The sequence below is a fragment of the Erythranthe guttata genome, chromosome 7 (genome assembly GCF_056151865.1).
Source record: "Erythranthe guttata isolate IM_541 chromosome 7, IM_541, whole genome shotgun sequence".
NCBI classification, from domain to species: domain Eukaryota; kingdom Viridiplantae; phylum Streptophyta; class Magnoliopsida; order Lamiales; family Phrymaceae; genus Erythranthe; species Erythranthe guttata.
In genome coordinates this window covers 12,909,248-12,932,135 of record NC_142539.1, presented here as the reverse complement: position 1 = coordinate 12,932,135, position 22,888 = coordinate 12,909,248, and the positions used below count along the sequence as shown (strand labels likewise).

Sequence of the window (22,888 nt, the reverse complement as noted above, 5' to 3'; positions counted from 1 at the left end):
AATATTTATATACAAAATGAGCGCCTTCTTTTCTTGAGCTAGATTTTTAAGATGAATTTTTCGATTCCATAGCTATTATGCCACGAGTAAGATTTTCACTAACTTTGAAAACCGAATCGAACCATTAATATTGGAGTAAATTACGCCGTCCTGAGGTAAAGTTCAATTACGAAAAAGTCCTTCATGTGTGGGTAGTTACAACCACCTCCCTCGATTATGAATCTTCTTACACGTCTACCATTACAGTGTGAAATTTAGCGAAATCGTCTAGATTATGTGGAATATTCTTCAGTTTGTACCCATTTTACACCATTTGAGCTCTACATTTTGAAACAGGATGATCATAAGATGTGTTTTTTAGCTTGTAAATATTAGATTTTGATGCATCGATCAGAAACTGTATTTTTGCACAAAACGAGTACCAACTAGAAAATATTTCACGGAATGTAGAAGGTTCTGTTGAATTTAACAGCAGAAGGACGGTAGTGTAAGAAAATTTATAGTTAAAAGGGATAGTTGCAATTACCCAAACATAAGAGATTTTTTTATCTCAGAGGGTGACCGTAGTTAACCTTTAATATTGTGATGGTTGTAAATGTACCATTAACACTAATAAAAAGGCAAAAAAATAAAAAAAGGACAAGAAAAGGAGAGATTAATAAACATAAAACCTCATACGCAATGTCAATAAAAAAAAATTAGTTTGATATTAACACAGTTGATTGCTTGAGATGTTCAGATTTAAATTTTTCGTTGAGTTTCTATTTTTACTTTTTTTATACATATATATATATTTTTTTAGTCTTTTATATTATGCTTTGGGACTATTACAAGCTCCTACCACAATTGTCAAGACAAGATAGCATGTTTGAAAACACTTTGCACCTAAGTTATGATCTGTTTGGTTATAAGTCCGAGACATGAGCAGAAGAATTAGAGAACCAATAACTATTCTCCTCTTTGATTGATAAAAAGAAAAAAAAAAAAAAAGTTCCTACCTCAATTTTGTCTCAATTTATTATTTTATTACAAAAAAAAATATTAAAAGACCGTGAGGGCAACGTGCTAAATAAATTAATAAATTTTAATAATAATAAATTTTAGGTGAGGAATCGCTGTCTATTGAACATATATACTATATTCATTTCAAATAAAAAGGACAACACCCAGCGTACATTATCTGGCTAAAAACAACATGGGAGAGATATACAAATAAAAATTATTACCAATATTTGGTCCCCCTTCTATTATAAAACTTTTTGGTCCCTACTCTCCCATTACAAATTAACTATTGTTTTCGGAACTTTTCGTGTGCCAATTATCTTTCACTTCAGAATTTCAATAATGCATTTATTACCGATTTTTCAATTTTACTATTTTTCAATATTAATGATTTAAAAGAGAATTAGTAGAAAAAAAATTAAAGGACAAGGTATTTTAGTCCCATTTTATGTTTTTTTTTTTTCCTAAAATCAACACATATTTATTAATTTTTTTAATACTCGCTACAAATTAAAAATGATATTTATTTGAAACGAAGGGAGTGATTCTTGTCATTTCATCAAGGTCGATAACGATGTAATCAAACCCCGGGCAAAATAATAAAGTATGTCCTTAAATAATATTGGTCGTGAAATTATTTAGTAATAAACTATATATTAACCGTGAAATTATTTAGGAATAAACTGATGGGATCATAATGGCCATAAGATTATATTGGGCTTTATACGGGTATATGAAATATAAAGGTCATCTTGCGGACCTTAACGGACTATTAAATGGATTTCTCTAAACGAATATATGATAGACCAATGTATATTATATGATGAAGCACTATTTGATGAACAATGGTTCTATTTCTTGAAAGACAAGGAAGTAAAATTTGTATTGTGTATTATATTCAAAAGGTGGCAGGTGGCAGGTGGCAGGTGGCAGCCCCGTAACCGAAAAATGACCCCATATGTATACTACAAGTAAATATGGGCCTCATTTTGGGTCATGGATTACATTTTCTAGGCCCAAACTGTCGCCCTACTACTACCTATTCTGCCACGGGACAGATCACCACTGGTTCTTCTCTTTGCTCGTTTCCCAGTATAAGTCTGCCACATGTCCCTTTCTCTCCAGAACTGTCCCCGTACCTTTTGTCTCTGAAGGCCGAGGAAAGTACACTATTTTACCGAGATACAAAGTTACTCGCCACAATGACCCGATCTCTCGTACACAGCTTCATATACCTCGCTTTCCATTGACCCATTATATACCATTGGCCCCCCCTCCCTAGTCTTGGGCTTTCAGGTCCTCCTTTTTAGGAATTGGGCTCACCATTCCTTTATTTCCTAAGAGCATCTCCAATGGAGATGGGGGGTTTGCCCCTCCCCTCCCCCTTCCTTACCCCTCCCCTTCTCCCTCCCTCTACCTACGTCGTTTCCAATCGTTCGGTCTTTTATTACTTTTTTTTCCAATTCTCACTCTCACTATAATAATAATAACAACCACAATAATAATAATAATAATAATAATAATAATAATAATAATAATAATAATAATAATAATAATAATAATAATAATATAATAATAATAATAATAATAATAATAATAATAATAATAATAATAATAATAATAATAATAATAATAATAATAATAATAATAATAATAATAATAATAATAATAATAATAATATTATTATTATTATTATTATTAATATTAGTATTAATAACTAATAATTAATAATTATTATTACTAATAATAATTAATAATAAAAATAATGATAATAAATAATAATAATAATAATTTAATTATAATAATACAATTATGTTGTTATTTCAAATTTATAATAAAAAGTACAATAATCGTATTAGTTGTTTTTTCTAATTTTTACAATTATAAAAAAAATATATTAAAAATTAAATAAAATAAAACTAAATAAAGAAAAAAATAAAATAATAATAATAAAATTATGAATAAAGATATAATTCAAAAGAAAATAATAAAATAAAAGAAAAAGAAATGAAAACAAAAATATTAAAAGTCTTTATTTACAAATTAAGTGTTTGATTTTATTGAAATTATGTGATATTAAATTATGTAACTAAATAATTGAAATAAAATAAAATAATGATATAATATAAAAAATAAATACAAAAGAAAAGGAAAATAAAAAAAAATATAAAATTAACAAGTAAAAAAAGAAAAAAAGAAAAAAAATTAACTTATATAACAAATAAAAAAGAAAAAAAAAAAGAAAAAAAAAAGAAAAAGAAAAAAAAAAAAAGAGGCGTGTGATACACGCCCCCTTCCAGCACGTGAGTTGGAAGGGGGCAGCTCAAGGGTTTTCTCCCTCCCCCTCTCCCCACCCCTACCCACCCCAGACCCACACCCCTTTGACCCACCTCCATTGGAGGTGGTTTTACCACCCCACCCCTACCCATAGCCATCTCCATTGGAGATGGTCTAAGGCAGAACAGTCCGGATCATAAACTTACTTAAAAAAGATTTATATTTTTGAATTTATTAATACAATTGGACCCTCTAAAACCAAGATGAGACAATTAAACGTGAAATATGCAATTGGACGTATCGTGAGACAATTGAGACATGAAGGACAAAAATTGGACTAAATATAAAGATGAGAGACCATGCATCACTGAGATTTAGCCAACTTTGTTTCATTGTTTTATTGTTTTTTAACCCATTTGATCAGCTTTTATCGATTTAACTGGGATATTATAATCTAATACTTGAGTATTTTAACTCAATTCTTATTGCGTACTTTTGCTAAAGTTATCATTTGTTTCCCTGATTTTAATTTGATCATTTTTGCTAACATATTGTTTTGTTATTGAAGTGTCTTCCAAGTTAACAATTAATGAGTAACAATTGGTATCCTAATTTATCTAGAGTCATGGCAAGAGTCATAAAAGAAAAATTTATTTTCAAAGGTGTCCTTCTTTGGGCCCAAGTAGGAGATTCCTTTGCTTCTAAAAGAAGATTTGAGATAGATGAATTACGAGGGATGCAAAGCGGAAATATCGAGATCGAGATTTGAGGGAGAGAGAGAGAGAGAAAACACGGGAGAAACAACAGAGAACATAGAAAAGTTGTAGAACAAAAGAGAGAGATACACTAGAGAAAATACGGTAGGGCGCAAGTGTAGGGGAACACCACTCCATGCTAATTCATGTAGTTTTTCTGCAAAACGCCCGTCACACATCAAATTCAAACATTATAAAATTATAATAAATAATTAAAAAAAAAAAAAAAAAAAAAAAAAAAAAAAAAAAAACAATTCGAGAGAGTAAAATGTAGAACACCTAAAACGACACTAGTCCCCGATAACTCCTTACTGAACTTCATCAGCCTTGCGGAATCAGTAGCTCTTGCACCTATTGTTGTTCTACGCGTCTCTTCTGATATACTCTCGATACTCGAAGACTTGGTAAGATTTACAGATTTGCCATCGTCTCTTCTGTCTTGGAGTACTTCATCCTACACACACACAATAAGAATGAATGTCTCGTATACCTGTCGGACGGAATGAAGACGTAAATTTACAATAATACCTGAATCGATTTATCCACTCGTGCCTCGATTTCAGCATACCTGTCTGAGTAAGTCCTATCGGTGCTTGGAGAAGACAAAAACGATTGATCCAACGGTGCTGAACGACGGGTTATCAATACTTTACCGGGGAAACTACGACCTTTGAGCAACCTGTTCGTCTTACAAAAAAAAATCAGCTACTTTTATTTGTTTATTATTATTATTATTTTTTTTTTTTTTTTGAGAAATCAATTTATAAAGTAATAAAGACATCAAAAACACCAACATTGAAGCACCAATTTTACTTGCAGCACTACAAACCATCCTAAAGGTTTATAATCCTAGGATCTCATAATTCACCAAATTATTAAAAAAAGGGGGGGTAAACTACGGCCACCCCTGATGTATGATCAAATTACAAAAAAAACCCCTTATGTTTGGGTAATTACAATCACCCCATCAAACCATTGTGGTGTCAAATTTAGTGGAATCTTCTAGATTACGTGGAATATTCTCCAATTTGTACTCATTTTACCCCATTCGAGCTCCATACAATTAAATCTCTATAAATTAATACAGTCGGGATTAACAAAATTCTATTAATTTAGCGAAATATTAAATTATCGAACTAACAATTTAGTAGGTTTTTATCGAGTCGGAAACAGAAGAAACTATTATTTAAGCGAGGTTATTAATTTATTGAGTATTAATTTATCGAGGTTTTACTGTATATTGAAAAATAAGATGATCATAAGATATGTTTATCGGCTTGTAAATATCAGATTATGGTGCATCAGAATCAGAAATTATATATTTTTGCACAAAAACGAGTACAAACTAGAGAACATTCCTCGCAATCTAGAAGATTATGTTGAATTTGACACCATAAGTCTAGAAGATTATATTGAGTTTGACACCATAAGCGTTAACATGTAAGAAAACTCCTAGTTGAGGTGCGGTTGTAATTAATCAAACATGAGGGGGGTTTTTCGTAATTTGACAATACCTCAGGGGTGACCTAAAATTACAAAAAAAAAAAAAAATCATCGTCATAAAGAACATGTGCATAATCTTAGATTGAAGAACCCATTTGAAAATTGAAGCCAAATTACCAAATGGGAACGCAAAATCGGACAAAAGTAGAAGGAAATCTAAAAGTAAACTAGAGAAACTTATTGGGTGTTGCAAGAAAAATAGATGATGTTCTAAGAGTGAAGTGGTGGATCTAAGAGAGAGAAAACAAAACATTCATAGTTTAAATTACAATCATACCCTTGAACATTTCTCAGAGTTTGGCTGAATCTTGAATCGAGAGTCGAAGACGACGAAGTGTCTTTGTCTCGATCGTCTTCTCCACCGCTGGTGTTCCTCATTATTTGTTTTTCATTTTTTTTTGCCCCTAGTCGTTGTTAAAGATAATAAAATATGAAAAACCCTCAAAAAATAAAAAGTTTTAATCAAACTTTTCTTTTTTTTTTTTTTTTAGAAAAGTTTTAATCAAAATTGAAAGAGTAAAAGGAAATGTGATATTTTCCTAGTTTAATATCAATATTACAGAATCAAAATATCTCTTACTCAACAAATACAACTTATACGAATTTTATTTTTTTTCATTTTGAGACCAAATTAAAAACCGTTTTGCTCCGCTCGTTCCAGCGCCGCCATTATCGCCATCGTCGGATGCCATTACCGTCGCTCAAGTAAGCTCATTTTGTTTCCTGTAGAATTTGGTTGTTTTGAGCATTGAATTTTTGTTATTTGTTGATGGGTGCTTCGGATATGGTCGTTTAAGCATTGATTAACGTATTTTGTGATTTGTTGTTCAACAATATTGTTGAATGACTACCTCAAACAAAAGGGTAAGTTGTTAGTGAAATGTATCATTTAATATTAATATTTTCAATACGCTCCCTCAAGTGCAGGCGGATTACATTTGAAGCCTTGCACTTGAAATATTTGAAATGGGTGGCGGTGGAATTCGAACTCAGGACCTTTCATTTGGTCTGACTCTGGTACCATGTTGAATGACCACCTCAACCAAAAACATAAGATTTAGTGAAATGTATCATTTAAAGCACGGGGTAGTTGCCCGAGGAAGGTCCTTCTTCTTCATTGGCTGCCATACCGACTCCAGTCCGTTTCTAACCGCTCCACTGGTCCCATCAACCGCTTAACCGGACCCACTTGTAGTTGAAGGTCCACAAGTACCGGAGTTGATTCTGAATTTCAACCAGCACATTTCTTATCAAAATTTGAAACGAGGTTCAGACCACTGCAAAGAATTCAGAATCCGGAATCACACAATAAAATTGGAGAGATGGGTTCAGGTGCCGTTTATTATGGCAGTTATACGCGCCTCGTACAAGCTTGTGTGAACAGTCACCTACTTGAAGCGTTCATAGAGAGGTGGCAGCTCACCACCAACACATTTTATTTGTATGTTGGAGAAATGATCATCACACTAGATGATGTGAGCATGTTGGTAGATCTGCTAGTTTTCAGACGTACAATCTCTTGTGCTCATTTGACGAAGAAATTTAAGTCGGATGGGCATTTGTTGCACCGAATGTTAAGTATGATTCTCGTGGATAATGACCCAAATTAGGCAGTGCAAAGGCTGTGAAGTTGGAGTGGTTGCGCAACACGTTTGGTAAGGTGACCAACAAATGATTGCTTTATTGCCCCCCATTCCTCATTGAATTCATCAATAGTATCTCGTTTACTAAGAGCCAGCCAAGCCGGCTGAAACGACTTTCACTTGTTATTGTTGTTTGTGAACATTTTCGTTCAATTAGCCAATATATTCTTGCATGTCATCGATACAACAAGTGATGACTGAATGTATACACATTGGCTATTGTTTTCATCAAAGCAAAATCTCGATTTGTTACAATGCAATCAGACTGATGACACTTTCCCATGACCTCCACCAAACTACATAATGCCCACTCGATATTTTATGTCTCTCCGCACGTGATCCAAGTATACAAAGACTATGAAGAACGTCATGTGAGTACAAGTAGCGCCCACAATCTCCAAAATGTCCGAATTACAAAATAGCCCCGATGGAAATTGATTTTAAGAACTCCTCTTCGTGAATATTGATTTTGCTATCGAACAAGAATAAACTCAAGTCTCATAACGCATAAGGACGAATGAGTTTTTTTTTTTCTCAATCACGTCTCAATAACTCTTTTCAAGGATGACTTTTTTTTCCCACCACATCTCATAACTCCCTTCCAAATCTTACGATGTGATATATGAGATTTTATTCTCACAATTTACGTAATTAAAGACTTCCATAAATAAATAATTTATTGTTCGAGAGTGTTTATGTCCATGTACATATAATTTTATTTCATTTTAACGATTTTTTTGTTCAAATCGCCGCATATAACTATATTAATCTAACAGGTTGTACTCTTACCCATGTAAGATTGAAATAAGGGGTACACCAAATTATCCCCATTAATAAACATGACTTATGAGAGACCCTTAATATTGAGTGTTGGGAAATTCACTGTCTTTCATCCCTCAAGTTTAAAATGACGATTTCACATTTGATCACTCGTGTTTCAAGAATTTGACATTTTTTGTCATTTCCGCCAATTTGTCTTTAATCCGTCAGTTACAGTAGTGAAGGACACATAATTGATTCCGTTAGTTATAACATACGATTGACGAAAATGACTAACAGTATTGAATTTTTGAAATATGAGACACTATATATATTTTTTCTAACATAAATGACCAAATGTAAAATCGATTCAAATTTAAGGAAGGAAAACTGTATTTTTCTTTTTTAAGTGTTAACATCATTACGGATGTCTGATGGTGTAGAATCTAGAGAAAATGAAGAACCCCACTATTAATTGGGCCAGCACCGAAGTTTGAAATAAATATATATATATATATATATATATATATATATATATATATATATATATATATATATATATATATATATATATATATATATATATATATAGCAGGTGTCACAATATACCAATATTTTTTTTTGTCAAACCTAAATTATAATTGCATAATTAATTAATTAATATCCGAACCCAACTACCAACGACTACCCAATAATAAATTTACTAAATCTTCTCTATATATAAACATCGTACCTCTTAGGTTTTTTCTCCACACAAACACAAAACACACACACACACACACTCAACACACACGAAAAATACCAATTCATAACCACTTACATTTATATTGCAAAATGGCTACAATGATGAAGACCACAACGTGCATGCTCTTCATCGCCACCGTGTTGGTGACGATGATGGCGGTTGTGCCACGTGGCGAGGCGGCGATAGGATGCGGCACGGTGGTTTCGTACATAAAACCGTGTCTGCCGTATGTGACCGGAAGCGGCCCGTTGGGCGGCTGCTGCGGCAGCATTAAGGGGCTCAACTCTGCCGCCAAGACGACACCTGTTGGGTGCTAAATACCAACACGCAAGTGCACGTATCGCAAACAAGTAATAAAGTGGACTCGTGAGAGTCGGATGTCGATCCCACAGGGAATACGCAAATTACCTAATCCTAAGTACCAAATTCTAACAATTATGATTTTTATCCAGCCTACGCAAGTTTGTCAAATTAAATTAATTAAACAACTAAACTAATTAAGAAAGCAAATAACACGGGAAAATATCAATTAAAACGGACCTAGGATTTTATCTTCCCCCTATGCAAGAATTGCTCACCCAAAACCCCTCAATTATGAAATACATGATTCATGATTATTAACCCGAGACACTTATTTACTCATAACCCGCTGTCGCGTGTATTATGAGTCTATTATTCATAAACGATTCACTATATGTCTATGCAAACCAATTATAAATAAAGCATTAACTAACAAGTCTCGTAAATGGCTACCTAAGGTGATATCTGTATGTCTACGACACCACATGCAATTGACACACTCATCCGGTGAAAACTACTCGAAGGCTCTTCTACCTACCGTCTAATTATCAAAATAGCTCTGTCGAGTCAATCCCAATAATCACAGATAAAGCACATAAATTGATCAAGTTCATGCACTAACAATCATAACAAGTAGAAGAAATAATCATAAAATCATAATTGCATAATCTCAAGAAAACGGGTTCACCATCCCCACCTAGGGTTCAAATAAAATCCTAGATTAAAAACTTAGCTACTCGTAATTCTTATGATAAACAAAATAAAATAAATAAAATAAATAAGAAAAACTATGCTTGAGTCTTCGTTGATCTTCGTTCTTCGCGTTTTGTGGTGTAAAATTTTCGTGCTTATGGTGTAGAGACATGTTGCTTTTATAGGCTTTTCTTGATAAGGAAGTAGTAGAAACCTAATAGGAATCAATTTCCGCCACTTTCCCCCATCAGGACTTGTTCTTCGATTTTCGCCATGTTGGAGTCCGAATTTTGGAATATTGTGTAAATAAGAATTGTAGCCCTTGAAATTAGCTTTCCAATGCCGCCAAAATCACCTAATTCGGAGTTCGTATGAGAGAGATATCCTCGAAATCGTGGACACTGTCAAAGCTGTGGCGAGATTCCTTCTTCCAATTTGATTTGTTTCCTTATTTGCAACTTTTTCCTTTCTTTTTGATCTTTTTTCCTTCATGGACACCTAATTCTCGTTTTTCACCTATAAAACACAAAATCAATCAATTAAAGCACAAATATAATTAAATCTAAACAAAAAATCCACGTAAAGTTAACGTATTGAGTGTAATATCTACACTCAACAACACCCGACCGACAAAGTGTCTGTGCCTGCCTGAAATCTCTTGCCGGCGGTGTCAACCTCGGCAAGGCCGCCGCGCTTCCCGGACAGTGTGGTGTTAATATTCCCTACAAGATCAGCCCTTCCACTGATTGCTCTAAGTATGTATATGTATAGAAATTAATATCATAATTTTATAATTAATTAGTGCTAATTATTGTGTGAATTAATATTGATTATAGTGCTAATTGTGTGACTTTTATGTTGTGTTTTTCAGGGTGAAATGAGTTGACTCGAAGGAAAGTCAAGTGATGCAGCATGCTATATATACTATATGTTTAACTAATAAAAAAGTTTTATTAGTTCACTTTTGAGTTAGTGAACTTGATGCATGTATACATGTTATATATCTACATTATTTATATGATGAATATATAGTAGCTATTTTTCCTTATTAATTGTCCTTTTGATATTATTGTTGGTGACAAATAACAATCTGCCTATATAATTGATTAAGAATTACACTTACAATTGGAAGTACAAATTAATCCGAAATACAAAAAATGACAAATATTAGAGGCTTGCCAAAACAATGTTCTTAAGACAATGTTTACATTTTGTCTAGGTGCAACTGTCGGATATTTCGATATTTGCACACAAATTCAAAGTTTACGGCCAACTCGAAACGTAGGAGCGAAATCTCGACATGAAATTACTCCGAAGAACTTCTCAAACAAGTATTATTTTTTTCAGAAAAACATGCCGTTCATATTGATCGGAGTGGATTTCAAATCTACAAAAATAATAAAAAATTAAGTTTTAATCGAGAGGTAACTGATAATACTCAAGAAATAAAATTGTATGGATGTTTTTTTTCTTTTTCAACGCCAAAAGAATCATTGTCATTATCAAAGTATATACGAATGATTGTCTTAATCAACACGTGTTCTATAAAAGCACCACAAGTAAGTAAGATTTTTCAAAAAAATATTTAATGGCAGTGACATCGACGGAGCCAGAATAGGACCAGCGGCTATGGAATTCTTTTTTGCCTCACACACACACACACAAACATATATATATATATATATATATATATATATATATGTATATATAATTTATTATGTTTTACTCTGCCCCTATATTTTCTTAGTAGCAATTTAGTTATACACAACAAATTAAAAGTTATGAATGGAAGTCCTTCAAATTTAATGAAATAGGTAAAGGCGTAAAGCAACGGAAATATTTTATCCGATGACTTCATGTTGTATGAACAAATGCCGATTAGAACCGTAGAACGTATCCCCATAACATTTTGAGTTCGATTTACTTCAACATAGAGATTACGATAAAGTATTGACAATATTTGTTTTATTGACATTGTATATCGAAAAATTGTACATCGAGAAAGAAATAAATGAAATCTTGAGTACGGATTCAATTAATCAGAGTTACATTACCTAACTTGAAACAACGCCGTGTGCTTTTTTTAAAAGTATATGCTTAAGAATTTAGTTGTTTTTTTTTTTAATCAAAAGAAGAAAGTTAAATCGTCACTTGTAACAATTGCTACATATATATCATAAATTTATATTACGATTTTTTTTAAAATTTTAATTTATATCTGACTCTATGATCGATGATGAAATTCTGGCTCGGCCACATACTTCTTAACGTGACCGATTTGATAGGGGCAACCTAATAACTTTGTGACAAATTTGTGGTCGGCATGTATCTTGGAATTAAGTTTTGGAATGAATTTCTCGATTTTAGCAGTAAAGTTGGACTTAAATTCTACTTATATTATTTGTCAAACTCTAAAATAATATGATTGTACCTCTGATTTGTACTTCTCAACTGCCAACTATAATCACTATTAATCAACTAATCAATTGTTACAATACAAAAGAAAAATATGCACACCTGTGTGTAAACTGTAGAGTGGCTTTGGAAGTATTAATCACATAACTAATTTTACTTGCTTTTAAATTTTCATTTTGTGAAATTATTCCATGATTGGGTGGGCCAGACTTATAATTCATGTGCAAGATAAATAAGAGTATTATAGTATTTATACATTAATTCTTTTTTTTTTTTTGGTCTTGCATGCATTTAATGAAATTAATGAAACTAGTATTGTCAGTTATCGTCGCGGCTTAAAAAAAATTGATAGTATCTAATGTAAAAGTATGGATAAATAGTAGGATGGAGTCCACCAGTCGTTATTACAATAGATATTGGAAGAGTAAGTACAATTTTGATCGATCCAAAACTATATTGATAAGTTTCGACTACGTGGTCTTCACCATCCATTTGCGTAAAACAAATATTGTCAATTTGTAATCTTTCTGTTGAAGTAAATGGAACTCAAAATGTGGGAGATACATTCTAATCGGCATATGTTCATACAATATGAAGTCGTCGGATAGAATATTTATGTTAATTTATAGAGGCAAAGTAAAACATAATAAGTATAGGGTCACGGTGTATATATATATACACCGTTGCTCTATACTCACTCTGTCACTGTTATTATTGTCACTGTCTTCAAATAATCTTTTGAAAATTCTTACTTTTCTGTGGTGCTTTTGTAGAACACGTGTTGATTAAACCAATCATTCATATATACTTTGATAGTGACAATTATACTTTTGCATGCAATTGATATAATTTTATTCTATAAAAAAATAAAAATATCATTACAATTTTATTTTTCAAGTATTATAGTTACATCTTTTATTTAATCTGTATTTCTTGCATGAATGAATATAGTTCTATTTGTTGGAATTTTTATGTAAATATAAATTGTTAGGACATTTTGAATATGTGTGTTTGGAATGAATTTGTTTCTTCCTAAACAACAAATATCTCCATTAAATCAACTATGGTTCAAACAACACAATGTTCTAGGAAAAGACTCGTAAGTATCTATAAATATGACAAAATATGGTCAGTTTGTCGCATATGATTTAAACACACGTTTGAGAAGTTCTTTTTAATAATTTTATATTGATATTTCACTCCTACGTTTAGGCTTAGAATTTGTGCAAATATCGAAATATCCGACTCTTGTATCTTGAGAGATTATTGGGAGAGACTGTTGCACCTAGACATTACGTAAATTCCATCTTAAGGACATTGTTTTGGCAAGCCGCGATAGTTGTAATTTTTCGTATTTTCAATTAATTTCTGCTTCCATGGAAGTGTAATTCTTAATCAATTATATATGTAATATGTTACTTGTCACCAACAATAATAATATCACAAGGACAATAGCTACTATATATTCATCAAATAAATAATGTAGATATATAACATGTATACATGCATCAAGTTCACTAACTCAAAAGTGAACTAATAAAACTTTTTATTTAGTTAAACATATATTATATATAGCATGCTGCATCACTTGACTTTCCTTCGAGTCAACTCATTTCACCCTGAAAAACACACAACATAATAGTCACACAATTAGTACTAATTAATCAATAATTCACACAATATAATTAGTACTAATTAATTATAAAATTATGATATTAATTACTATATATATACATACTTAGAGCAATCAGTGGAAGGGCTGATCTTGTAAGGAATATTAACACCACACTGTCCGGGAAGCGCGGCGGCCTTGCCGAGGTTGACACCGCCGGCGAGAGATTTCAGGCAGCTGCAAACACTTTGTCGGTCGGGTGTCGTCTTGGCGGCAGAGTTGAGCCCCTTAATGCCGCCGCAACAGCCGCCCAACGGGCCGCTTCCAGTCACGTATGGCAGACACGGCTTCATGTACGAAACCACCGTGCCGCATCCTATCGCCGCCTCGCCACGTGGCACAACCGCCATCATCGTCACCAACACGGCGGCGACGAGGAGCATGCACGTTGTGGCCTTCATCATTGTAGCCATTTTGCAATAAAAATGTAAGTGATTATGAATTGGTATTTTTTGTGTGTTGAGTGTGTGTGTGTTTTGTGTTTGTGTGGAGAAAAAACTTACGAGGTACGATGTTTATATAGGGAAGATTTAGTATATTTATTAATTGGGTAGTCGTTGGTTGTTGGGCTCGGATATTAATTAATTAATTATGCAATTATAATTTAGGTTTGACTAAAAAAAAAGGTATATTGTGACACCTGCTATATATATATATATATATATATATATATATATATATATATATATATATATATATATATATATATATATATATATATATATATATATATATTATTTATTTATTTCAAACTTCGGTGCTGGCCCAATTAATAGTGGGGTTCTTCATTTTTTCTAGATTCTACACCCTTAGGCACCAGTAATAATTAGGAGTGAAAATCGGAATGAAATTTTTGAATTTTGTCAATTTTGATGTGGATAAATATTTGAATCGGGAAGTTCTGATTTTCAATTCTTTTGAAAATTACCGGAAATTTTGATTTTTGATACGATATTTTGTGCATGTAACTTTCCTTATTCGATGTTTATCACTTATTTTTGCTTAATTCCTTGCTTACAACAAACAAAATCATTTGTTTTGTATATTTCTCAACTACGTTACTTTGTATAAATTGCATATCAATTTTTGATATTTTTATGGAAGCGGCTAAAATAAATATCGTTTTTTTCTCACTTCAATACCACCAACATAAAAAAGTAAAAAATAAAAAATAAATTGGTAATGTCATTATTACCCTTAATGAAAATCAATACCACACACAAAATTTGTATGGTATTGATTTTATTAATGGTATTACTGTCATTATCTATTAATTTTCTATTTTTTATGTTGGTGGTTTTAATCGTCCCCTATTTTTATTTCGACGACTTTGTTCTAATCAAATATTTATTGTCATGAAAATATTTCCATGCATCACACGGGTGAAGCACCGGTAATATATACAAAAATACCGTTTTTCATTCCCTTCATTACTACAACAAAGTGTGAAAGTGATGTTTTTTTCCCGATGAATTAAGGTAGACATCTCTTATTGTCACCGCAGCGCGTGCATTCATACGGCCCACATTCAGCTATTGTATCGCATTTAACGCTACGGCACCAGCCAAATACGGGGTCTTCCCCATAGTAATCGTTGGTTTCTACATTATTATATGGGGATTCAGCTCCAACACTTTCACTCAGACGACTCGATTCATTTTTTGCTGCAAAACAAAGAGCTACATTAATATATAAACATATAAATTTTAGTATAAAAATCTTATGTATAAATATATATATGGCAAATTACGGCCACCCTCTGAGGTATGGCAAAGTTACGAAAAAAACCCTCTTGTTTGGATAATTACAGCCACCCCCTCCTTCTAAATATTTTTACATAAAATTTATGTAATTCGATTAATTACCGAACCAAATCGTATATTCAGTTCGGTAAACGGTATGAAATATTGGCGTACAAAAAAAAAACGGTTCTGTTTTCACCGATTTAACATCCCTAAATTTATCTCTAGAGAGGTTTTTCGTAAGATAATACATAATTGAGGAGGTTGCTGTAATTACCCAAACAGGAGTGGGTTTTTCGTAATTTGACCATAACTCAGGGGTGGTTGTAATTTGCATATATATATATATATATATATATATATATATATATATATATATATATATATATATATATATATATATATAGAGAGAGAGAGAGAGAGAGAGAGAGAGAGAGAGAGAGAGAGAGAGAGAGAGAGCTAACGAGTTGAAGAGAAGATGAAGAGAACAATTAGAAGAATAGGTTTGAGCTCCATTGTTGCTTAGCTTCCTATATATATAGAAATATAGGTATATATATGAAAAGCAAGTGTTTAATAAGTGCCTTTTATAATGTGGTTTAATTTGGTTGCCTCTCTATTGATATAGTATTCTCAATTCTGTAACGTTCACATTTATTACATGTTTAATAAAAATTTCATCTTTCATGCAAAGTTCGAGCATTAATTAATGTAGTTAGGGTATAAACATTAATTTACGATAAACACCTAGAGTTAATGCATTTTTAATTCCTAGTATTGGTTTGTTGTGTATTTAGTTAAGAGTTCATTGCATTCCCAATCCCTGTACAATTGCGGACCGGATTTTGATATTCTATATCAGGTAAAATATACCATGTGATTTTAAACCGTAGACTGTATAAATAATTATCTACTAAATACACATACACATGGTGTATTTCACCAGTTGTAAATTGTACACAGCCATTGCTGAAACCACTAAAATACGATTGGGGGCTAGAAGTTTAGATGATGTACTAAAAATTTATAGAGGCTCGAGGGGAGTTCTTTTTTTGGGTATTTATTGCTAATATCATCAAATACTTATTTTTTTTAGATCAAAATTAACACAGTCAATCATTTACAAAAACATCGAAATTAAAATAAACGAAAAAAAGAATTATATTGAAATTTTAAAAACCATTTAAAAAAATCAAATTGAAAAATGAAAGACAAAAATTTGAAATGGCATTTGATTTTTAAGAGATTTTTTTTTGTAAGTTGGCACGAGTTTTATGGGTGGATAAAAAAATTTGAGTTAATTTTCGGATTAATATTTTTGAGAGAATTTTTTGGAGTTTGGAGGCCGGTTCTCACTAATTGGTGAATTAAAATTGGTCTCGTCTCAGGAAATTATATAAAGGGGGTTATGTCAATGTGAACGATTTATTACATTTGAAAAATATGATGTTAATTTATTTTGAGGGTGCAAAGTAAAATTAAGCCTTTTTTTTTTCAATGTATTACTACTGGCTCACGAGTGACAAAATTCTGGCACACTGTGTGACCGCACTTTTAGTGTAACAAATAAACCGATAACTTACGATATATTGGGATTAATACATATATATAACTTGTTATTACCTATTCGATCTCAGGTCAAACGTTTAATTGTGAATGTATCGTCGTCAACTTTTTTATTTGTAATTAAAAGAGCTTCATTGTTTTTATTACTATTTTTAAAATACATAAACAATTTGTATATATTATATACACAAAATATAGTTTATATCAAAAGGAAAAGAAAATTCATGGTAAAAAAAGCAAATTAATCACGATTTTATTCCCTTCGTGACGATTGGCTAATCATTACAAAACAAATGCGAAAGCGATTTTTAATTTTGTAATGAATTAGGGTAGACATCTCTTATCGTCACCACATTGTGAGCAAAATTCATATTGTGAACAATCATCCGATGTAGCACATTCGAGGCCATGGCAGAAGACAACCATTGGGTCTTGCCCGTAATCAGAATCGTTGGTTCCGTGATTACACGGGGTTTCAGCTACAAGAACATCACTCGGACGACTCGATTGAATATTTTCTGCGGAAAAGGAGATACATTATATATATAACAATACTAATTATAACTTTATAAAAAAATTAAATTAAAAACATCAATTTTTCTACACTTAATTATTTATTCTAAGTATCGTCAACTATTTTTAGTTATTTTTATTAATATCGTAAACCGTCGTAAATAAAAGGAAAAGAGCAATAAACTTCATGGACTAATACGGTAACATACCGTCTCTTCGGTCTTCGATGAATCAAATAAAATAAGTGCTTCGATTAGGACCTAAAAATACGAAGGAGCCGATAATTTCTAGTATTTTCTAATTTTACTATTATTTAACAAAGATGATTATTTTCTACAAAAAAAATATACTATTATCTTTCGTAAATACATGTTTTAATTACTTTGACTCAAAATTTCATGATCTAAAATATCCCTCAATTCAACCTATAAATAATTCTCAATGTTTCTAAGGTCGAGACTATGTCTTATCGAAACCCGAAAATCCGAAAACCCGTAAACCCGTAAACCCGAAAACCTGAAATAGATAATGATGTGCTGCAACAACTCGAGTACAATAATTTAATTGATATATATATATATATATATATATATATATATATATATATATATATATATATATATATATATATATATATATATATATATATAGAGAGAGAGAGAGAGAGAGAGAGAGAGAGAGAGAGAGAGAGAGAGAGAGAGAGAGAGAGAGAGAGAGAGAGAGAGAGAGAGAGAGCTAACCAGTTGAAGAGAAGATGAAAAGAACAATTAGAAGAATAGGTTTAAGCTCCATTGTTGCTTCCTTTATATGAAATGTAAGTAACATATTTGCAAAGCTATTGTTTAAGTGCTATTTATAATTTGGTTTAGGGTAAATTCCACTTTACCCCCTCGTACTCTGCCTGAGAGTCACTTTACCCCCTCGTACTCTCAATTTTATCGATTTACCCCCTTGTACTTGTACAATTTCCCAATACAGCCCTTTCCTTCAATTTTTTATCAATTTTGACTCTAACGCCATTTGGTCAACTCTGTAAATTACAAAATTGCCACTGCCTATAACGCGTCGTTTCTCCTCCGTCAAAATTTTGTCATTTCTTCTTCTCCCACCACTTCCCCTTCCAAGATATCCCCAAATTGAACCCCTAACTTAGTAAAAATCAAGACCCAAAAATTGATCGATTCCACCCAGTGCAAAGGAAAAAAAATATATGAATGTGTGAAACTTTCTCTTTTCTAATCTCGAGAGTCAAAATCGAAAAAATTCAATATTTACGTCAATATTTTGACTCTTGACCAAATGGCGTCAGAGTCAAAATCGAAAAAAATTGACGAAGAGGGTTGTATTGGGAAATTGTACAAGTACAGGGGGTAAATCGACAAAATTAAGAGTACGAGGGGGTAAAGTGGTTCTTGGGCAGAGTACAAGGGGGTAAAGTGGAATTTACCCTTTGGTTTAATTTGGTTGCCTCTCTATTGATATAAAAATTTATAAACCTGCAATTAATAAAAAAATTATAATGTGGTTTGCAATAATCCTTTTAGTAACGTTCTCATTTATTACATGTTTAATAAAAATTTAAACACATACAATTAATGCATTTTATCTCCTATTGGGTTGTTGTGTATTTAGTTAAGAGTTAATTTTGCTCCTTTTCGACCCTACACCTGGTAATAAACACCAGGTGAGTCTTCTGCTGACACGTGTATTTTTTTGTATTTTTCTAAAACTCGTACAGGTTAATCTAAGTGGGAGAATATATTATAAATAATTAAATATAGCACGTATCAGTAGAAAACCCACCCAGTGTTTATCACCGAGTGTAGGGTCCAAAGAACCAGTTAATTGCATTCGCCATCTTGTGCAATTGTGGAGCCTCTAATATACGACTGGGGGCCGAAATTTTAGATGATGTACTAAAAGTTTATAGAGGTTCGCGGGCAACGAGACGGTGTATTCTTGTAAGGGTCTTTAATTCAAATTAAATAATTGGTTGCAGACTTGTAATGATATAAATATGCATATTAATTAGGGGATTAAAGTACTTTTCGTCCTTCATGTTTCACCCGATTCCACTTTTGGTCCCTATTGTTCCAAATTGAACAAATTACACCTTCAAAAGATCATCAATTTTAAACACATTTGGCCCCCGCCGTCACCTGACCGTTCACTTCTAACGGAAATCACTATTTTGGGGTCAAACTTGATTATTATTATTTTTTTTTGCAGCTAGAAAATAATTAGAAATGTGGAGTACTATTTATAATAAATTTTTTAATAGTATCTCATTAATAAAAGTAAAGTTGCTCCAGTTAAACTTTAAGGTTTTTATTTCCCGCCTATTTGATGGTTATATTAGTCATCTTACTTATTATTTTTTAGGGTACATTTAGCTTATTAATTTAACAAATTAATTTATTAAATTATTGAATAAATAATTTATTAACAATAATTATTAGACTAAATAAATTTAATTCAGGATGTTTTTCTTTATCCTTAATTACTGATTTGTTTGTAATATATTCAGATTTTTCGACCGTTTGTTAACATATATAAATATCCCCTGACTACGAAATTGATTGGATTTTTGCTAATTAAGGAATTCTTTTATCTATTGCGCTTATGGAATATTGTTGTTTCCGAAACAAAATTTTGTTGCAAATTGGTTGTTTCTCAATACTGTTTTTTACATTAACAAATATCTCTTTCCCCCAAATTTTGTGTGTGTTTGTTTGGGCTAGAAAAATTAAAATTATTCGAATTTTGGTTTGTTTGGTTAAGAAATAAGTTGTTGTGAAAATTTTCTCCAATTCAATATATTTTTATTGTTCATCAACTGGCATATGATCATGTAAAAAATCTCGAGCATGGGCTCATTTCAGACAGTATTCGGATGATAGAATTTCCTCCATTTTCACTCGCACAACAAGGGAAACAAGAAACGTGTAGAAGTGCTATTAATTTTTTTTCTCCGCCAACATCGATCAACAATGTTGAATTTTTTTGAGATTTTTTCCCCACCGGTCAACGACATTGACTTTTATATTATTAATTTTTTTTAATGTTTGTTCCGGAATTTTTTTTCTTCGGAACATTTTTTCCTCCGTAAACATGGTAACATTATTGTTGTATGGTAAAATTAACTATATTACTGTTTACGACAGTAATATTACTATATTAATGTTTAACACATTAACATTAAATCCTACATCTTAAAGGTGCAAAGTGAGTATTCATGCTTCCGCTAAAGAAAAATGTATTATATTAAAATATAAGAAATTGGTAAAAGAAGGTAATGTTTATATTCTTTTGAAAATAGCTGTTGAGTACGGCAAATACAGAATTATGAGAAACAAGATATGAATTTAAATTTTGAAAACATCTTCACGGAACTAATACAATTGCCAATAAGATCCGGCCATCTACCAATTTTCATTGGGTAAATTACAAACACCCCCTGAGGTATGGTCAAATTACAAAAAAACCCTTCTTGTTTGGATAATTACATATACCCCCTCAACTATGATTTTTTCTTACACCTCCACCCTTATGGTGCCAAATTCAACATAATCATCTTGCTAAAAATCACATATTATGATCATCTTGCTTCATAATGTAGAGTTTGAATAGGATAAAACGGGTACAAAAGTGATAATATTCCATATAATCTGGAAGATTCCACTAAATTTGAGGAGTTGAGGAGGTGGTTGTAATTATCCAAACAATAGGGGTATTTTTGTAATTTGACCATACCTCAGGGGTTGTTTGTAATTTACCCATTTCCATTTTACATGTAATTTTTTAGCGTCCTATGGAAATTTACAGATTCCGGACTCTATTTGTTTAGTAGAAGACCAAGATCTCAAAATTCTCATTCCAAGAATACATTGATCTTTTGACAAAATTCACCGTTCATATGGTGATTGAATATGAACCTAAGCATCTCAGTACGTATTTCATTTTTTACAGATTTTACTTTTGTTATGGTTTAAAACTATACTATTCTAATTTTAAAACCTTATTTTGCATCGCACGGGTCAAGTTACTAATTACGTATAAATAAAAAGAAATTGAACAATATGTAATTTTCACAAACTAATCTATTATATTTAATATATAATTTTTTGTATTTATATTGAAGAATGTGCGCGGTTAAATTAGTTTGCATCGAAGATCAAACGTTTACAATTATGAAATTAAATTCGTCCTTTACTTTTTTATATTTTATTTGTTACTGAAAGCAAACAAATCGCGATTTTATTCGATCTCGTAACGATACTTGGCTAAAAGTATTACATAAAAAATGTAATCGATTAGGGAAGGCATCTCTTATCGGGCGCACATATTGAGCATTCATATTGTGCACAAGTATCTGGATAATCTGAGTCAACACATTTGATGCTACGGCATAGGTAATACAAATAGCCCCGCTCGTAATAATCGTTGGTTTCGACATTAATATACGGGGGTTCAGCTTCAACGCCTCCACTCAGACCACTTGATTCAATTTTTCCTGCAAAATACGAGGCGCGTAAATTTTATATAAAATTATATGGGGAAAATTACGGCCACCCCCTTAGTTATGGTCAAATTATGAAAATCCCCCCTCTGTTTGGGTTATTACAGTAGCCATCTCTCAATTTTGTATTATCTTACGAAAAATCCCCTCTAGATGTAAATTTAGGGATGTTAAATTGGTAAAAACGAACTGAAATTTCGGTACGCCAACATTTCATACCGTTTACCGAACTGAATACACGATTTGGTTCGGTAAATAACCGAATTACATAAATTTTATGTAAAAAATTTAAAAGGAGAGGGTGGTTATAATTACCCAAACAAGAGGGGTTTTTCGTAATTTTGTCATACCTAAGGAGTGGCAGTAATTGCCCACTTATATACATTGACAATAATAATATGATAATTTTATAATTGTGTTTTTTACAATAAACATATGAAATATAGTATATTCATGAGTAAATATCTTATATATTACAGAGAGAAAGAGAGGAGAGAGAGAGAGATAACCAGGTGAAGAGAAGATAAAGAGAACAACTAGAAGAATAAGTTTAAGTTCCATTGTTGCTTCCTATATATATATGAATGTATATGTTATATATATATATATATATATATATAATATATATTATATATGCCAAGCTAAGTGCCTTTTATAATGTGATTTGGTTGTCTTTCTACTGTGTTTATATTACAAGTATGTAACAGTTTATGTTGTTTAACGTACGCTATAACTTTATATGTCATTTAATACATGTTTAATAACATTTCATCATTCATGCAAA

At 31.7% G+C, this 22,888-nt stretch overlaps 3 protein-coding genes and 1 long non-coding RNA gene across 4 annotated transcripts; 1 reads left to right on the top strand and 3 right to left on the bottom strand.

Moving 5' to 3' along the window:
- Positions 1–2,012: 2,012 nt before the first annotated feature.
- LOC105953905 (uncharacterized) lies at positions 2,013–5,949 on the bottom strand. The gene is made up of 5 exons (XM_088820315.1): positions 5,815–5,949; positions 4,563–4,713; positions 4,314–4,488; positions 4,139–4,191; positions 2,013–2,150 (listed from the first exon to the last, which is right to left on the bottom strand). The coding sequence occupies exons 1-5, from the start codon at positions 5,913–5,915 to the stop codon at positions 2,013–2,015; spliced, it is 618 nt and encodes a 205-aa protein (XP_088676441.1). The 5' UTR covers positions 5,916–5,949.
- A 2,824-nt stretch (positions 5,950–8,773) lies between these two features.
- Positions 8,774–10,729, top strand: LOC105954010 (non-specific lipid-transfer protein 2). The gene is made up of 3 exons (XM_088820977.1): positions 8,774–8,987; positions 10,300–10,432; positions 10,549–10,729. Exons 1-3 carry the CDS (start codon positions 8,774–8,776, stop codon positions 10,556–10,558), a joined length of 357 nt encoding a protein of 118 aa, XP_088677103.1. The 3' UTR covers positions 10,559–10,729.
- A 2,803-nt stretch (positions 10,730–13,532) lies between these two features.
- LOC105953955 (non-specific lipid-transfer protein 2) lies at positions 13,533–14,269 on the bottom strand. The gene is made up of 2 exons (XM_012977631.2): positions 13,831–14,269; positions 13,533–13,711 (listed from the first exon to the last, which is right to left on the bottom strand). Exons 1-2 carry the CDS (start codon positions 14,175–14,177, stop codon positions 13,702–13,704), a joined length of 357 nt encoding a protein of 118 aa, XP_012833085.2. The 5' UTR covers positions 14,178–14,269; the 3' UTR covers positions 13,533–13,701.
- A 7,461-nt stretch (positions 14,270–21,730) lies between these two features.
- Positions 21,731–22,675, bottom strand: LOC148769733 (uncharacterized). The gene is made up of 2 exons (XR_016032053.1): positions 22,614–22,675; positions 21,731–22,098 (listed from the first exon to the last, which is right to left on the bottom strand). It is a non-coding gene; the product is annotated as an uncharacterized LOC148769733 (long non-coding RNA).
- Between the last annotated feature and the right edge of the window lie 213 nt (positions 22,676–22,888).